Below are 19,620 nucleotides of genomic sequence, written 5' to 3'. Positions count from 1 at the left end.
TAAATTCAAACAGTATGCATAAACCAGTCATTCTTACAAGCACAGTCAAGGGTATCACAGTAAAAGAAGGGCGTGGTTTCTAGAGAGACCTTTAAAAGCCTCGGCAAAAGAGCAGCATTAAATACAGTGACAGGAAGAGCACTGAAGCGTCAGGTGTCAGGGTGGAGGAGGCAGTGATAACCTGTATAACCAGAGCTGCATCTTTTTCAGGTGGACCTCCAGAGCACAGCGGTATAGTCGGAAGAGGCACGAGGATGGAATAGGAGAGTATCACTCAGCCTGGCAACAGCATTTTCTCCTGCTTAATTCTTCCTTTGAGTCGGGAAAACTTCACTTGGCACTCTCATTCACCCACAAAACAGGGCATTGTAATGACAGAGTAAGGACTTAAATACTCTGCTAATATTGTCAAGGTTTTAAGACTAATGACAACAAATAATACTGTAAGTTGAGGCAAGTTTTTATTTAGACTGTACAAACAGGGCACTGGAAAAAAAAATTTATAGTGGCTTGATGTTGGGACCAGTTCTATGAAATAACTGGAGTAAGAAATTAAAAAGGCACTAATCTTAAGAAAAGACACTCCATATATTCTAAGAATATAATTCATTTAATACTGTTAATCTCATAGCACAAAAAATAAAACAAGCTATGATCCCCAAAATAAACTTTAAAAGCTTACACTTAATATTATTGCCTGAAGATCATGGTCTTTAAATTACATATTGTGTTTTAAAGTTTACACAGTGAAGACTGTCTCGATACAAGGCCACCTTTCCCACTGCAATAATTGTATCCTTGTCCCAAAACACACTTTCAATTAACACAAGTAAACAGAAAATGACAACTATACAAGAATGCTTTCACTGGTCCCAAAAGGCAGTCTTTTAGGCAGGTCTCACTTTCAAATGCAGGTATTGAGGAAAATGCTTGAAAACTTGACTACAAAACAAAGGCAGCCCACTCGTTCCCAGGATGTTAATACAGTATAAAAAATCACTTTACAGGCACGTGAAATGGCACAAAGAATGCTGTTTTTCCCTTTACAAAAATAATGCTCAGGCTCTTCAGAGCCCAACCCAAACAGGATATTCCCTTTTGTTTATTCTTTCCCAATTTGTAAACAATCATGAATTAAATTAGCGCTTATCCAGTGATGGACACTGATTAAAACAGTTTTCATTTAAACTTTCAGACTGGTCAGAGGCTTCAGTGTCTATATACACATGTACATAACAGGAGGAAGTCAAACAGTAAGCCTTTCATGGTAGTCAACTATTGTGGCACCAGGTACTTAAACCAGCTCCTAGCTCAAAAGCAAGAACGATTTTAATGGTGCATAGATCGAAGCCATCATTTGTAGGCTCTCATGCTTCATGTTCATTATACCTTACACGCCCAAGGAACATTTACACTGGTAGGTTATCATTCAAATTTAAGAGGCTTCGTAAAGCAACAGACAGCACACATGTAAGCAAGCGACAAGCGACTGAGAATCCCGAGTCCTTCAAAGAGAAACACAAATGGATCAAATGCAGTCTTTATAGGAAAATACTTGTCTCATAGTAAAACAGCAAAGACACATTTTGAAGCAAGGTTACAATCAGCTTAGGCTGGTCAGTATGCTACATTTGAACCACATTTAACATACCTGAACCACACCGCTGCTACTCGGAGAAACACTGTTCATCCATGGTCTAAAACCAGGTTCCCAGAAATTTAAGAATTCTTGTCTTTGCATCAGATGCCACTAAACACAAATTTTGCATAGTTTTGAAGGTAAAATATTTCACTTTTCCGCAGTATCAGAACATAATTAAACCTAAACCGATGCTTGTGTTCAAAGCGTACACCTTATTCAATGAGGGGATGAGTCAAGACATTTATTTCACTGAAAAAAATCCAAGTTAAAAGCTGTGTTCAAGACCTCAAATCTCACAGTATTTATTCACCATGCAAAGGAAGAATTCTAACATCAGCCTTCTGCAGAGCTGCCTGGAACTAGGTCAGGTCTGAAATAAGATTTCTGTGCAGCAGACTGAGTTTAGTGCAGTTTCTGTATTCAAAAGATGACTTTCAGTAGTACAATTTATGTAGTAAACTTACAAGTATAGTTGGGGCACAGAAAAAGCATGACCTCCTTTAGTTAAGAGAGCTGCATAGCTTTTCTTTGCAAGACAAAATGTCAATGCCTATTGTCAAGAATTACTCTTACAGCACCAAACACTTCAGTCAATGCTACTCTACTTCACAGTTAATTTGGTAGTAAAATGCTCTACAAGAACCTCTAGACTGTCAGCCACTTGATCAGTACTACAGAAAACAGCTAAAAGATGAACGGAGAGGCTTCTTTAAAAACACCCAGCATTTTGAATGTCTTGTTGCAAATGCCATTTTTGCATTTCTTCAGTGCCTTCCAAGGCACTTGCACATGAACCAAGAACAACGTGCTTTTATTAGGATCAAGTGACACAAATCAACAAGAAAACAGGCTGGAACTGAAGACAACAACTTGTATATAATTTGACATATATAAGAACTGGTGAGATTCTGCGGGTGTCTGAAGTTTTGCTACAACCAACAGCCTTCAAAAGTTGAAAAATGGGGGCTGCTGTTTTTCTATCAGCTTCTGCAACAGCCATTTTCTGTTAACCAGGGTGCCTGAAAAGGGAGGTTTTGTCGTTGTAGTCTTTGCAGACGTTTATTCTGTTAATTCAGTGTTCCATTCTTTTTAAAAGAGCATTCCAGTTCACCTACAAAACACATTTAAAGGCAGGCGGCACTACAGGATACCACTGTACCTAAGCTTTCATATCCTGTACGCAGGCTAAGGACTTAACCTGTGTGACATGAATTGTACTTATTTAGCTGCAGCCATACAGTTCCCTACTTTAAATCCAATTACAGCAGTATAGCTTATGTACAGAAAAAGGGAAAGAAGTTATACTGGTAACAGACACCTTTGTAGCCTCCTCCAGCCTGAGCATTAATTTACTACATGGGGGAACCCAGGCAGCTGACTCCAATTAACCATTTTCTAGAGGATACTGGGAGGGGGAGGGATCTGGGGCATATATAAACCAGAGCCAACTCATTTGGAAGAGTAAAAAAAGATGGCAGCATGCAGAGGACTTGGGATGCAAGCAAGGAAAAAGAGGGAGGGGAAAAAAAGAAGATGAAAGCAGCTCAGGGAAGGAAGCACAGCAACGTGGAGACACCCTAGAAAAAAAGGTACTGTGTTTGAAAAGGAGTTTTCAACAAGCTGGGGCTGGCATAGCTAGGAAACTTTGGAGAGATGAGGGAGCCTGCAGAGAAATGGGGATAAAAGGTGTATGTTTAAATAAGAGGATTTAACCAGTATTTACCAAGTTCTTCTGTCCCGCTCATCTCTCTCTGCACCATGGCAGTCTGATCAATCTGTCTACCAAGTAGGACCTTGGTGACGAGCATGTCTATACTAGTAAAACCACACCTTCTACACTGCCAAAGAGCTGTATGTAGACCAGGCCAAAGTGTTTCCCTTTAAAGCTCACTCTCTACAGTTAGTGCTTGCAAAAATCAACAGAAATGCATTAAGTATGTCAAAAACAGGTTACAAGTATCAACCCCTCCTAAGTTTCCTTATAAATAAATGCCTCAGCTTCAATGCAGCTCAATCAATGGTTATTTGCATTTAACACACACTGTTTCAGGAAGGTCAACAACAAGCTTAAGAGTTAACAGAAAAGAGCAGCTTCTAATACAACTGCTTAAAATACATAAGCTTCAATTATTGTCCTTTAAAGAGACCATAATTTTAAATGTACTATCTTAGGACAGGTTCTCTTAAAACTAAGACTTCTTCAGTCCTAAAATTGCATTTTTGTTGTTGCTTTTTGTTGGACAGTAATGCACAAGTTGCACATTTGATCTAAGTAAGATTAGGGCTCTTCCTACTGAGCAAGCCAGAAAAAGTCCATGGAAGTCTCAAATGGAAAGGTTTTCTTCCCGTATTTCTCTACTATATACTGGTTCAGTCTTCTCCAGCTTAAGGCCCAACAGAGTTTGAAAAATGAAACTAAACTCTGGATGACGCAACTATGGTATGAAGGTCAGGCAGTGACTTCAGTTGTATGTATTCCAAATGTATATTAAAAGAACCATCAAACTGCAGCAAGCTGGAAAATGGGCAATGCTAGCAATGTGCCATTAAGTCATCATCCCACCTCAAACAATGCTAATGATAGCCAGGAAAATGAAGCAGCAGTGTAAATCGGGCAGAGGGAATCATTCATTCTCATCTGGGTTTTGAGGGTCAAATATTTTGACATGCGTGAATGGGAAGAGCCCTTTTCGACCGTTGACTTCTCCTTCCCACTGACCATTTATATTCATCCTTGTAACCTTCACAATATCTCCAACCTGCATAATAAAAAAAACCCCAAAGTTATCACACATGGAAATACAAAATAAAATTATAGAAACAAGTCAAATGAAGAGGAACAACAAATACAAGCTTATCATAGGGGAAATAAAACCGACCCTCCTCTTGACATAAGATTAAACTGAAAAATTACTTTAACTAAAATACCAACATTTTGCTGCTAAACATGATGATGCTGTCTGCATTCTTTTTCAGACTCTTAATTAAATAGGTATTTACAAATTTAGACATATTGATGAACTGTACCTTTTCCTATAGGAAAGCTTACAAATTCAGGCAACAATAAACTTAAATATAAATTAACATCACTAAAGCTACCATCAGTAATAAGATGCAACATCCATTCAAAAGAGCACATTACTCATACTCTTTTTAGCATCAGCTGGCTTATTTCAAAGGAAACAGTTTTTCAAATAGAGATTCCTACAGCAAAGAAACCATCACTTGAAGTTCTAGTTCTGATTATCACAGTCTAAGGAGCTTCTGCAGTTTCAAAAATAACAGTACACTTCCAAAGCAGGCAAAAGCAGTTTCAGAACTTTGTTTTTAAATATTAGATGTACAGATTCTAGCTTTATTTGTTGTTTTCACCTCTACATCCTGCCAAAGAGATTTGAAACGGGAACAATGACATGTCAGGCCTTTTGTACCATAACTATGTTTCTTCCTACTTGGCAACGCAAGGTGAGAAAAGCTAAACTATGGTCAAGCAAGAAACATCAGCCCAAATGATGATGTTACACTCTTACTGTTCAATGCCTGTTTTTAATGTGGGTAAGTTACAAAGCAAAATATCCAATTTGACAAGTAGCATCTGAGACTAGCTAAATAGTAATTTCTCCCTTAAATGCTTCAGAATAGCTGAACATGTGGTCTGTTGCAGCACCACTCTTAACTTTACACCTCCCTTCCTGTTTACTTAATTTACTCTGTGTGGTAACTATAGTAAATATTAGAAAAGTTACATTAGTAGCCAAGAACTAATGTCACAAAAAGTAGAACCAGCCTATGACCAATGGCCAACAGGTCAACAACCCCAAACTAGGTCCAGGCTCTTTGTAGTCAAGTCTCAGTTACGGAGCTACTTCTGTGAAATCCAAAGGTAACTAGCTTTGATCTTACTTAAAGAAAAACTAAGATTTTAGTCCTGATACAGCATGTATAACTATTTGTCTATGTTATCTAGATAGCATTAAAATTTAGAACTGATGCAGACAGTTTAAAGACCTTGGCCAAGGGCCTTAGATTAAAACCTTTCAGGCAAGACCTGGGTATTTTCTATTAAAGAAAAATCCCCAAGTTTACAAAACAGTGTGCACATCACTAGATGATCTGAAGCCTGTTTAAACCAGTTACCATTACTCCAATAGGTATTTTTTTTAAGATCATTCAGAAGCAAATCCTTAAGTGAAATTTAAGATGCTATAATAAACTCCTCAGTCACTCAGTGTTCTATCTCTTAAAATAAACTTTCTCAAACTTTGAAATTATTTTTTAGAGATTTAAGCTTTATGTTGCAAATTAGAATGAAATTAGACATTTGAGCAAAATGTGTTGCTCCACCCTTCCTCTACTTTGTCTTCACTACTCAGGCTGTCCATGTCACATCTACCCCACCAAATCTGAGACTGTTACACTTGGAACAATTGTAATCTGGTGCTTTTAAAAGAGGGGAAAAACTCCTCAGAACTCCCGTAAGATCTTGGGATATACCTGAGACTGTACTAAATGGTCTTTCTTAAATGGACATCTTATGCTGTTCCTAAACTCAAACATGAAGTCAGCATATACTATTAAGTCTTTATACACTGCCCACGATAGTTAGCACATACATATAGCATTAATTTGACTGGTGTTCACCTCCTCACAGAGTACTGCAACATGCTTGAATTGTGCTTTTTAGCAAATATATAATTTGTCAGACGCTTCTCTGAATAGAAAGGCTGGAGAAAGCTTTAAATAGTAACAAGATGACCTAAACAGGAACCTAACAAATCTCTCTTTGGGAAAAGGCTGATAACATCTATAAATAACTCGCTGTTACGTTGCTAGATTTATATAACCCTTGAAGACGGATCCAAGTTCCAAATTTTAGACCCAAATTCGAGAAGATGCAGCCAACACTGCAATAGTTAACACCTACTACAGAACTGCATTTGTATCACACCATAAAACCAATCCATGCTCAAACACTTCAACCTTATTCATAGAAGAAAAAGAAAATTCTGTAGTATATTGGATTAAAAACATGGACCTGCATTTTCTGACAATTTAATTCTGCTCATGCGCTGTAGATATCAATCCATTATTCATTTTGAAGCTCTAGAAAAAAGAAATCCTTCAACTTAATTCTGAAGGATTTCTACAACATGAATAGGTTTGGAAGTCTTGCTTCAGCTGAGTAAAAAACTTACAATGTAAGTCTATTGCATTGTTGATCTACATCCCAGTTTGTTGCAATGTAAAGTGTTCTTTGGGTGGCTGGGTGGGCAAAGCTGCTACAAATCTTTACCTGCCCTTAATGAGTGCTAGCTGACAAAAGCTACTCAAAAAATACTCCCATATGCCAAGAACCACTGGAATAATACGTTGATTTGCAATAACTTTGTATTTTTGAGTAGTAGTTTTGGGGTTTTTTAGTGAAAGCTTCTGGATATCCTCTTGTGTTCTACTAAAAAAAAATGCAGTTCCCCTGAGAAGGGTAAATGAAACAGCATGTTGAAACAAGATTTTGGAGAAGGAACCTTGATGTCATGATAGAGTAATTTGTGGATCTTAATGTTAAAGACTTCCATTTTGACAACGTCTAGAAGAATCTGATAAGTAGTCCCTCTGTAGTTTTTCCCTAAAGTACCAAAAGCAGTATTTGGTAAATGCTTTTTAAAGCATCTAGAATATGGTCAGCTGAGGTGTGATCTCCCACTAAAATTATTTAACACACTATTTTTTTCAGAGAATGTTTTAAGCCAGTCAGAAGGATTGTCTTATGATTAGGCACAGGACAGTCAGGAGACCTGGTTCTATTCTCATCTCTGCCACAAACTTCCTGTATGACTCTGGACAGCTCATGGCCCTTATCTATAAATTAGGATAATGCTTCCTTAGATTCAGCATCTCTCAGATAAGTTAATTCACTTGTAAAGCATGCCAGCATCTCTGGGTGGAAGTATCAACTGCTGAAATGAGTAATACTTCTGAAATGCAGCCATTTGGTTCCACCCAAATGATAAAAATCAAAACGTATTTTAGATAGCATCCTTTCATTATGTCCCTGTTACAGCATGAATTCAAAGCCCTGGGGAAACACAAGCTGTGGAATACGCCAGTCAGAAAGCTTACTTCATTCACTCTAGATTCTTCCATACCTGTCTTCCATTTGAAGCTGATTCATACACTGCAAAAGGTTTCCTGCATGCCATTTTAGTCACACAGTCAACAAATTCAATGTGTTTTACAAATATTCCAACAATTGTATATAGTTCTGTGGTTGATACAGACTTCTGTAATCTAAGTTTAAGGAGATTAAAATGCATTAAAACTCTAAATCATAATTTTATCCCACTGGGTCAAGAGCCATAGAAAACACATTGCTCTCTGGAATTTACAGGGTGTTGAATCTCAGTCATTATCCTGATTGGTGTCACAAGTCACCTTCTTCAGCGACACTAGCATTAATACCAAAAGCGAAACAATTGTTCAGACCAGCTGCCTGTTCTGGAGAAGAACAAGGCTCAACACTAAAATTACTTGATATGCCATTGTCACCAAAAGGTATAAAGCTGAGCTACACAAAAGAGGCAAAGGGTTCAGTCACACTGCAAACAGCTCCAAGTGATGCTAAAGTAGCTGGTGCTTTATGTATTGGAAGTCAAGAAACCAACAGGCTGAAAGCACAGCTTAATTATCCATCAGTTCTGATGTCATGTGCCAGAAGAATAATAATTGATGCCCAAACCAGAGAATCAAGTAATTAAGAGGAAAGACCATTCCTGACACATGAAAACAGGTCAAAGGTCAGCACAGAAATGTTGAAGCCTCATCTAGGAATAGAGTAAAACAACTGAAGTTGGCATTTTAAGCATAGCTAGGACAATTGCCAGAGCTGAGGCTGCAGCACCACAGGTAAAGTGCTGCTTTTCATTAAATGATGTTAGCCTGTGTTTCCATCTGATTAAGCTAGCTGTCATGACTGTATAGAACTGGGAGAGCTCAAAACTCCTAAAGACCATTGTCTTGAGCCACACTGAATGTCACTGTAGCACAGGATCTTGTCTAGGTTATCTTATGTTGCTTTTGGATTCATCCAAAACCAAACTCCACAAACAGTTCTGAAGGTGAATGTAAATTAAATTGTGAGGCACTCAGCACTATCACAATGGGAACCACTGATAACTGACTGGAAAATGATTAAAAAATTAATTACAAAAATGAAGATTTCACACAAAATCTCCAAAGTAATTGTCAGTTGTAATTTCAAAGGCAGCACACTGAAAAGCTGGTGCATGTCAGCACAGACACAGAAATCCTGCTGCCAACGTCACTTTCAATTCAACAGTTATCAGAACTAAAGCTCCCCCATCAATGCTTTGCACTACACAAATGTAGGCTCAGTATTTTGCATGAAATCTAGACCTTGTAGGTTAGATGCATTTTAACGTTTAACACAGCAATACTAAGTTTCCTTGGCTTAGGAAAGCACCATGCTTATTGTCTAGTGAAAGAAGCAGCCTGATTTCCTAATTAAGCAAGCTCTACTACTAGCACATTTTGGCCTACTTGTCTCAACTTTCATTTGAAGAGGAAAAAAGTTAACTGTAACCTAATTGTAACAAGCTCAAGAGGAATACTGAGAGTCAGTTACATAATTACGGTGAATGGGTATTTATTTCACCAAAACATTTTAGGTAACAGGTTAACTCTGTAGTAGCAAACGTAAGTTTGACAATCATGAACTGATAAACTACTTAATGCTGTAATGCTGGCACAGGTCTAGAAAAAGCCATCATTAGCATAAAAATTCTGCTATAAAAATATAGTGAAGCTCTTGTTCAAAAGATCCCATAACACTGTCATGTTAAGTCTGGAGATGAACTCTAGGACTACTACTGCCTTCAGAGTGGTCTGTGACACTTCTTACAGCATTTGCAATATATTTTAGAACCATTTTTTAAACACATGGCAGACATAAATCTAGTGGCTGCTGCCAGTCTCCCATTTTTTGGTTCCTTACACCATTTCGCAAGTGAATCTGGAATTTGCTGTTCACATCCTGAATTAACCTTCAAACAGTTCACTAGTTCAAGGGAATTATCCACCACTAGTCTGTCTACTGACTGTGCTGGACATAAAGAACTTCGTTGCGTACAAGTTGAGAGATTAATCAACTACTTTGGATCCGAAAAAGAAGTAGCCAACCACCAACAGATAAGCTCCTTTAAGGTAAAACATACTAGGTCTTAGTCTACTGGGCACTGCATCCACATCGTGTGCTGGTTAAAGCATCCACTTTAACACTAATATGCTAATGAAGCCTTGTTTTAACAGGCTGGCTATAGAACTACAGGTTATTAAATGCTGAGAAACTTTTCAGATAGACTTGGCTGCTCTGTATGACAGTAACACTGCAAAGAATCTCTGCTCTTACAGAATTCATTACCTTAAAGTGCTATCCTGTATAACCTTTGAACACAGGATTGCCCTCCTAGTTTTCCCAAAGAAAAGCAGGATTGAAGAACATAATCCTGTAATGTAGAGTTCTAGTCCCAATAAATACAGGTCACTGTATCCCTGTCCTTCATATTCCTTCCTCTAGAGCACCAGGACTGAAGAAAACTGCTACTTGCTAAAAGCACACAAGCAAAGAAACAGGTCTGGGTCATTGGTTGGTTTCATGGTTGTGGGGTGGGGTGTTTTGTGGTTCAGTAGTTTGTTTTTGAATGCAGCATCCATGAAAATACTACACACGTTAGCAAGTCAAGTTAGTTGTAGTGAGAAACTACAGACTTCAATCATTTCATTAAAAACATTAAATCTGAACTGCCATGGTAACTAAATCAACAACAGTAAATGTAAATTTTAGAAATACATATAACTTATTGTAGGCTTTACTGATTGTTCGCTGGTGCGGGGAGATGCCCAAAGTTATGCATATACCAACTGTATGCTTTGAGACAGTAGCTATATAGGCTAAAATAAGTTTTAAATAAACAGATCATTATTTCCTTTTTTTTTTAGAAAATATAAGTAGGGCATACAACGCAGTAGGACCAAGTCAACATTTAGATGTTAATCCCTTCAACAATACCAATACGAATGGTAAATAATTTTAGCCCAGCAAGGTCCACATTGTAAGATACACTGTATTAATTAGTACCCTTACAGGAACAACACTGTAGTTGCCCTTAAACTATTAAAGTAGTATTTAAAGATTGTTAAAAGTTAAACACTCCATCATTATCCAACCAAACAGATCTTGTTTCAGATTTTCAGTAGAATATTCACTCATTTTACAATCTACATTTTTCATGTGAGAAATTAAAAAAATATTTTACCTACTTTTGACAGCTTATGTAAACAATAGTGTGCAACAGAAAAACTGGACTTGCAGGCAGAGTGCTTGTCCCATTTTCAAACTGAACCCAGGAGAATGACATCCCTCCTTAGGGATGACTTAAAAGGAAGTCGAGCAGATTACTATGCAATAGCTTTACTCCATATGGTATTCTCTTCCTTTTAAGTACTGTCTGTGTACTGACCACACAAAGCTAGAGCCAGCAAACATATTTTGCTCTCATGTTACCAGTTTAAATGAGATTACACAATCAGGCACTGTATAATTATACCAACAAGGTGTTGTACCTGTACAAGCTGAACTGCGATTTATCAGAGTACACCTATACTAAAGTGGAGTACTATCAAATACTATTATTCTGAAAGAACACTGTTAACTCTGCTCCCCAAAACATTCCCATGTGTTCTTTCTCTACCACTAGCTACTTTCTTTCAGTGGTCTTACAAACTAGAAGCTGCAAATGATCCAAATTTAGTGGCATGTAGAGCCCTGGCAAGGTTGGGATTAAATACATCAATTGGGGCCAGTAGATGTTAGGCAATCTGAAGGAACATCATGAAAAAGATGTTGATTTTTTTTCTTTAGGAGTAGTCCATGTGACAAAAACTATTACTATAAAATGAGGCTGCTGAAGCTCCCTATGCATGGATAAACATGGAGAAGATGTAATCACCCATTCTAGTGAAAATGTAGATCAGTTCCCAGAATTCTGCTTTGAAGCCTTTTGAGAAGCCACAGTGTGGCTAAGGTGCACTTGCAAAAAAACCAGACTACACAGGGAGACAAAATATGCCAGTGGTGGAAGACACAAAGACACAAAGACACAAGGCATTCAGCGGAAGAGAAGAATCTCTCAAACAAAATTTAAGCAATGGGAAGGCTCAAAACAATTCAAACCTACATGTTGGCCAGAGAATTAATCCTGTTGGTGTAGTAGAGCAGCTAAAATGACAGGATTAACTAGGTCACTAAAAAGCAAGTCAGGAAAACATATTTGTGGGGGTCATCCTTCCAAGTGGTTCTGCTACCCTGCAGCAAAGCAAGCTCCCTGAAGCAATTCCATGACACATTGGTAACATAACCAAATCAATCGCTTGCATTGGTTTGTTTTCAGAAGCATGAATAGTTTTGGCAGGAATCTTCTGTATAGTGCAGTTGGCAGTGAAATTACACTTTGGTCTATGATAATTTTCACACACTGTTCAAAAATAACAAACTGCTAGATTTCATAAGACTCAAGGAAAATCCAGTGATACTCATTTAACTTTTAACCCCATATGAGTAACCACTTGCAGAGGTTTTACAAATACAGGAGGAAACACACTTAGGGCAACTGTTACGAATAACTGGAAGTCACAAATACAACCTTTCAAATTTCAGTCAAAAGTATCAGCTATAGGTAACAGCTTCAACCTGCAAAATAATTGAGCAAAAGCAACAGGAAAAGTTTGAAAGTATTTTTAAAAACACTATTATTTTACTTGCTAAAATACTGTTGCTTCCTTTGCTTGTTTCCTTGCATTTGCTCCTTGAAGTATTGTAGCACACTCAAGTTTCATCTTTGAAACTAGTGCTTTTTCTGGATGAGACATTTCTGAACTATGGGTTTACTAGCCTTCAGTATAGCCTAAACCGAAAAGTATCAGTCTCAGCGTTCTGGATCTAGCTTTAAAAACTTCTTCCAATCCATCATTTATGCCAGTTAAACTAGAATTGTAACATGAATTCTTTACCATTTAAAGAACACGGCTCTAAAGTCCTAAAGACATCCCTAATAAAAATAAAATAGAAAAATGCTTTGGCAAGTACAGGAACTTATTAAAGGTTCAACTCAACACAAGTTCAGAGGCTATGCTACAGCCTTTCATCTAACCCCCTTGCCTTCAGTTTAGGTCTTAAAAGTTTCTCAAATTACACTTTTGTAAACAAAAGTAAAAGAGACTAGAGTACTTCTGATATATTTCTGCCCAGATTTCATCACTCAGCATCAGATTACTCAAATGCATCTCACCCTACAGTTGAGGATTGCAAATGCTATGTTTATTGGCAATCCTTACCTTTCTCTTAAGGATGCTACTACCAGTTCTCAACCTGGAATACTGCAATGATTAATGAAACATCTGCCTCCTTCCCCAAGGTTAGGAGGGGAAGCAAAGTCATCCTCAAACTAGCACTTAATTCTGCAGCAGGATGCATATACTCCACTACCCTTGTTAACATATTTGCACTGTTGAATAGGCAAGAAGAGAGGGTAAATACAGCTCCTGAAGTAACTTGGTCACTTTTCTCAGAGGAAGTGGTATAAATAAGCAATTTTTGTAGATCTTCCTTCAGAATGTAACCTAACTTCTTAGTCCCTTGACAGAGATAAGCAGATTCCATATGAAATCACCCACATGAACTCTGCCACTAACAATTCCTAGTTTCTTGTTTTACAAAACAATTGAAAACCCTGAGACTTGAGAGGAAAAACTTACCTCTAATGCCAGCGCCGTCTTGTCATAAGCACAGGGTACTCTCTTTTGGATAGCTTTGGCATAGACTGGTCCATTCTGTGTTGATGGCAGAGGATTGATCACTGCTCCAGGTGTGCTGGATACTGAGGGAAGGGGACTTGCGGTTTGAGGCTGAGCATAAGCATGGGCAGGTTCTGGAATACCATAACTGTTGGAATTCCTGTTTCCATGCTTCCCATGAGAAGATCTGACTAGCTTTTCTACATAAGGAACAGGAATCATCCCAATCCGACCATCCTTGTTTCTGGCGCTCCACCATTGTTCTTCTGGCTTCTCTACAATTACCAGTATCTCGCCCTTTTTAAATGGAAGATCCTCAGCATCATTGCCAGGAAAGTCATAGAGAGTCCGAACATACTCCACATTTTCTTCTGCAGTGGACATAGTAGGGGCAGATCCAGATCCCATTGGTGGACTTGGATACCTAAGTTTAAAAAAGATACAGTGTAAGTGATAGCTATTGTTTTGTATTTCCAGTAACAAAGCTTACCAGTTTTACAGTAGCAATGCCAATTAGAGGAGAATTACTTACTCAGCTTTGTAACAGAAGTATTGGCTTGGTAGCACTGTGAGGCATTTCATGAGTAACTCATGCTCTCAAGTAACTTCTTAAATACCCAAATTAGCTTCCCCAGAAACCAAATAAAAATCTGATGGATGCAGAAAGTTGAGAGGAATAATGCAAAACCTTCACCTGTTTTGGATAGTTGTGAGAATCTTGGGGTAAAATAAAATTACTTCTATAGCTTAAGTTATGAGAGTTATGACACACAAAACCAAATGAAAATTATTTCAGAGACTTGGGGTGGAGAGGCAATACATAAAACCAAACAAATTATTTGTGTGACTTGGGGTAGAGGGGATCTTGCAGAGTTAAATAATCCTCTTCAGTTCATCACACCTACATTTTTAACTTCAGCATCTACTTTAAAGAATTCAGTAACTCTAAACTAGACTAGAGGGAACACAGTGGGGAGAGGGAATAAAAGTAAGAGGAGAGTATAATAAACACAGTTTTCTAACTCAAAGCTAGAAGTCCAATGTTGTCTTTCTGATTGGTAGCACAGCATCTTTCTAACCAAATCCTACTACTCTCATGCAGAATTTTGGGGACAGCCATTCACATTTATACTGAAAACGCCTTTCTTTAAGAAAAGAGGGAGACAAATCCTGTGTTTTTAGGAGGCAACACTTTTCCCTTCTTTTCTGGAAAGTAATATGGAATTAAGCTCCCTAATCATATTTTTACAACTTCAACTCTCAAAGGGTTGTTATAAACAGAAAAATACTAGTTTCAAAGTACTTATCTTTACTGCATATTTAAATACCTAATAACCCGAAAGCGACATCTTCATAGAAGACAATTATGAAAAACTTGCACCCACTGGTAAGAATGGAGTAAGAAATGAAAAAGCTAACCATCTAGAAATACACCTTTGCCTAATTAACCATAATATTACCTTTTATTTATTCACATAATTGTTTATTACTACACCCATCATCTGTCCAATACAGTGATTTCATTGTCTGTGATAATATATAAGATAGTCTAATTTGATGAACAACTTTCACTGCAATTTTTACCACAAATTTTACACATTTTATTCAAAGCAGCTGTCAGAAATCTTAACGTATATAGGCCATAGCAGATACTATCTAAGCCCAGACAGCAAGAATGCATGTCATTAGCCTACTTCAATTCTTTTTTGCAACTTGCAAAATAAGATGGAAGTCAAATCCCTATGATTTTTGCAAGATATGCCAGAAGCCCTAAACAGAAAGATACATGCTTCTGTAAGACAGCCTGTGGTGGCCAAAGCCAGTCAGAGCTCACTAGTGACACAGAACAAATAGAAAGCTTAAACCAGTCAGTTTTCAACTGTTTTATAAGTTTAAAATGTCATCTCTGATAGCTAAGTGTTGTATGGCTATATACAACTACTTAATCCTACCACAAAAAGCATCTCTTCATACTGTACTTTATGAAATTAAAAAATCAACAGCCTTCAAAAGCACAAGCACCTGAGTGTGATGTTCCCCTGAAAATACCAGAGAAACAAGAATTAGCAATAACTGTTTTGAAGCACATACTTGTCCACCCCTGTTCTAAACCTAGTTTGTTAACTAAAAATAAATTAAAAAATAATCCGGAAATGCTACCTCTCATCCTCCCTCTTGCAGCAGGAAGTGTCCTTCAAACATAATTTTAAACCATCAATCATGTTATTGATTTTTCTAAAAGAGTTTAGAACAAAAATCATACTAAGGAAAACTCATTTGTTGCTTTATAAAAAAGCTTGTCAGTTCACAGCAGGCTAGGTCACATCTGTTTCTGTAGGCTGAGAGAACAATATGCAATCATAACCTTGAAAATAAGGTGGTACTAAAATGTTCATAAAACGTTTCACACAAGACTCCTAACATATACCAAACCAAGTAAGCAACTGGAATTAGCTAAGTTTTCAAGTGTTTTGAAAAAGCCATGTCAATCGTTGCCATGTATGATTAAGAAAAAGTTTTTACACCCAGAAAGGCACAACAGTATCCAGGTTAAGGAGAACTGAGATAAGCACGCAGACTTTTTCCTCCCAACTTTCCCACAAGTTTAAGCATGCACATAACACTAAGCAGCTCCATTTAAGTGTTCCTGCAATGGTGAAATTTATTTTTTTTTCTCCCCTACCCATCTCTCTAGCCACAGCACAATCACCACCCAGAAGACTTCTCAGCCTTCTCAGCAACTTCAAGAGTTCTTGAAGCTAGTGCTTTCTGTCACATCCCTCCCATCACGTGACAGCTTTACAGAAAGACTTTTTTTGACAAGCTACTGTCAACCTTTGACAATTGATTGCCATTAAGAACTGGCCTATGCCAAGGTTAAATTGTAACTATAAACCTCAAAGTTACTCCCCCGTGCCCCAAGAACTTGCTAATGGGCAAAACACAGTAAGATTTTACACTGAAGAATTTAGAAGAAAAGCAATCTGAATTTTTTTAATGTGTCACTGCTTTCCTAGCTTTTTTTCCCCACTTCATTCTATCCAAGAAGCCCAAAAGCTTTGAAGTTAGATACTAGGGAAGGCCTTAGTAATTGAAAATAATATGTTCTAATGTTCTTGATAAGCAGTTTACTGATGCAAGTCACAGGTATGCCTCATGTTGGGAACATGACAAAGAATGACCTCATAGCCAAGTCACATTTTCCCATCCTCCTAGAATAGAATTTCTTAGTGTAGTGTGTATAGTATAAAAATATAGATGAACAGTGCCGTATCCAAACTTTGAGAAATAAATGTTTTACATTTTGGGGGGAGTGGAAATGCCACCCTAGAAATTTAGGAAATGCTGTCCTAGAATGTATTAAAGCCGACTCAACAGGGTGAAGCATTCTAATCGCATAAAGGCCTGTTCTATTGTAATCAGTGTGGATGCCTGGGCAGACAGCAACTTGAGCTCAGAGGCTGTGCTTCAGTCACAGAGAAGACGACTTGTGAACCAGCTTTTCAATCATCCTAGGAACAGCAGGGACAATACCAGAAGAAAAGGTTGACACAAAGCGTGACCACACCCTCTCAAAAGGCAATTACAGCCAGTGGTAGAAATGTACACGGTACCTTTGCACATGCCTACATGCACCGTAAAAGCAGGCCTTGTACGTTACGTTATACAGATGATTTGACTGAAAGAGCAACCTGTAATGGTCATGGAGATTCAGAGCGCTAAGGACCGCTGTTCGAGCTTCAAACGAGGGCCAGAACAGATGTTTCCTCAGGGCCTGAGCATGGCCCTACAACCAATGCTAAGATCCTGGAGCTACAAGGCTGGCGTAAGGTTCCCCCCCTCCTGGCGCCACCGGGAGCACAGATGGCAGTGGGTGGGGCGGAGGGAGGGTGGCACTCACCTGGGCGCAGGCTCGATGAGGGTGGTGGTGTCCAGGTAGTGGATCTTGTAGAACTCCAGCAGGGCCGGCAGGTGCTCAAACTCCTGGTCGCCGATCTTAAAGCGGCGGTTGGGCAAGGAGTTAATGATGTAGTGGGAAACGCGGGAGTTCTCGGACACCGACAGCACGTAGTCCCCCGGGCAGGTGGACGAGTCCCGCACCAGGAACATGCCGTGCCGCTGCCCCTGCAACCGCGTCTGCGCCTCCGCCCGAGACACCGGGCCCACGTACCAGCTGGAGCGGTCCGACGAATCGAAGCGGGCGGCGGAGGACATGGCTCCGGGCGGGGAAGGGGAAGGGAGGTGGGGAAGGAAGGTGAAGAGCCCGAAGGCCCAGGCGGAGGAAGAGACTCGGAGAAGGGAAGGCCTGGGCAGGGAGGCTGGGGAGGCGGAGCGGGCTAGGAGGAAGCGGCTAGTGCCCAGCCTAGAAAATAGGAAGCCCAGGGAAAGGGGGAGAAGGAGGCTCCGTGCCTCCGGAGGCGAAGGGCCGAGGAGCGGCTGGGGTGGGGCTGGCCAGACGCGGCGGTCAGGGCCCCCGAGTCTCCCTCAGCGGCGGGGTGTGCAGGGCATCCTTCCCGCCTCTCAGGCCTGCGGCGGGCCCGGCTGGGCGGGTGGCGAAGAGCAGCGGCGGCTGACACGGACAGGCGGCCCGGGAAGGTGGCGAGGGTGGCCTGCTACGGTACCTCGGCGCCGCAGCCAGACCGGGGAGAGGGAGGGGGGCGGGGGAGGCAGAAGCGCCTGGCTCCCGCTTTCTGCTATCGGTTCCCTCCCCTCTCAGAGCCGAGCACCAAAATGGCGGCGGCGCCGGGCGGGGGGAGCTCTCCGGAGACACCGCCCCGCGCAGGCGTGCTACCGCGCGCGCCGCTGGCGGGGGGAGGGGCGGCGGCGGGGAGACGGGGCCGCGCCGCCGCAGGGGGCGGCCGGACGCGCTGAAGGGGCCGGTGGGGGCGGCGGCTCGGTGCCCGGGGGACGCAGCGCCCTCCTTCCCCAGTGCCCCAGGGCTGCTGCTGTTCTAACCCTCGCCCACCACCTTAGGCGGGTGCGAGACCCCCGCGGCGCCCCCCGCACTGTCCCTGGCCGCCTGCAGGCGCGCTTGGTCAGAGTCGCTCCCAGAGAACGCGGCCCAGCCCACGGGCTGAAGACGCCTGAGGGGCACCCGCCAGCGAACCTCCTCCATCTTCTCCTCATCTCTCCCGCTTTGCCATGGCGGCCGGCCGCAGCTTCCCACCCCTCGGGGGTCTGTGGCGGCCCCAGGCCTCCCCGCCATGCCCTGACAGCAGGCCGCCTGGGGACAGGCCACCTTCCTTGAGGTTTTGTTGTTTTTCTTAGTTATTACTTGTTTTTAAGGAACAGACCGCTCTGATAACCTCCTCTGATCTTGGGAGAACTTCCTACGTGCTCTAGGAGACGGTTTCCTGTCTCTTCAGGGCCTTGTTCCCAGATAACGGGTCAGAGCCCTGGCTGGCGGGGCGGGAGGATGGTGTGGCAGGCCTGAAGAGGAAGGAAGCCCCGGAAAGGACTCAGCAGGGCCGGTGGGCAGGGGCTGGGCGAGCGCTTGGCACGCTGCGGCATGAGCTGCCGGAATTGCAGAGGGCGGCCGGTGCGCGGTGACCCTGGCGGGCAGCGCAGGCCTTGGCCTGCTCCAGCCAACGCGGCGGCGGGGTGGGGTGGGGGTTGGTGGTGACCATCGGCATGTCCAGCTGCGATAGGTGAGGCCGTGACAAGATGACTGTGCTTATTGCCCAGATGTGCTAGAAATAGTGTGATTTTAGCTCAGTCTCTAGACTTTTAATTTGTGCCTTTGGTTTTTTGGGGTTTGGTTTGGGGCTGGCAGTGTGAAACGAAGCAGCACTGGAAAGCAAACAATATTCTAGATGGAGAAATAGGTTAAAGATGAATGTCTTGAAGTGCCTAACTGGACTGTTGTGCAGTCTTATTCCAGCTTTGCCATCTTTTTTTCACACTCTGCTTTTTCTGAAAGCTCAGTCACAACGTGGTCAGTGTTTTCCCCTCTTTTTTGCTTCTTCCTATGTTGGCCACTAGTGCCAGCTGAGGTGTTTGGTTTGGAACATATGGGCTGTGTCTTTGTAGACAGTTAGCAGAGTTCAAGTAATCTAAAATGGCAGATGCATCCAGTGCCATTCTTACGTTTTAAGTAAAATCATCCAGGA

At 41.0% G+C, this 19,620-nt stretch overlaps 1 protein-coding gene across 1 annotated transcript; it reads right to left on the bottom strand.

Moving 5' to 3' along the window:
* Nucleotides 1-442: 442 nt before the first annotated feature.
* Nucleotides 443-18,265, bottom strand: CRKL (CRK like proto-oncogene, adaptor protein). Its single transcript, XM_037372475.1, has 3 exons — nucleotides 17,412-18,265; nucleotides 13,472-13,934; nucleotides 443-4,401 (listed from the first exon to the last, which is right to left on the bottom strand). Exons 1-3 carry the CDS (start codon nucleotides 17,723-17,725, stop codon nucleotides 4,267-4,269), a joined length of 912 nt encoding a protein of 303 aa, XP_037228372.1. The 5' UTR covers nucleotides 17,726-18,265; the 3' UTR covers nucleotides 443-4,266.
* Nucleotides 18,266-19,620: the final 1,355 nt, after the last annotated feature.

The sequence above is a fragment of the Falco rusticolus genome, chromosome 1, assembly GCF_015220075.1.
Source record: "Falco rusticolus isolate bFalRus1 chromosome 1, bFalRus1.pri, whole genome shotgun sequence".
NCBI classification, from domain to species: domain Eukaryota; kingdom Metazoa; phylum Chordata; class Aves; order Falconiformes; family Falconidae; genus Falco; species Falco rusticolus.
Note: the sequence above shows the minus strand (reverse complement) of the source record. Positions and strands in the feature narration are given on the sequence as shown.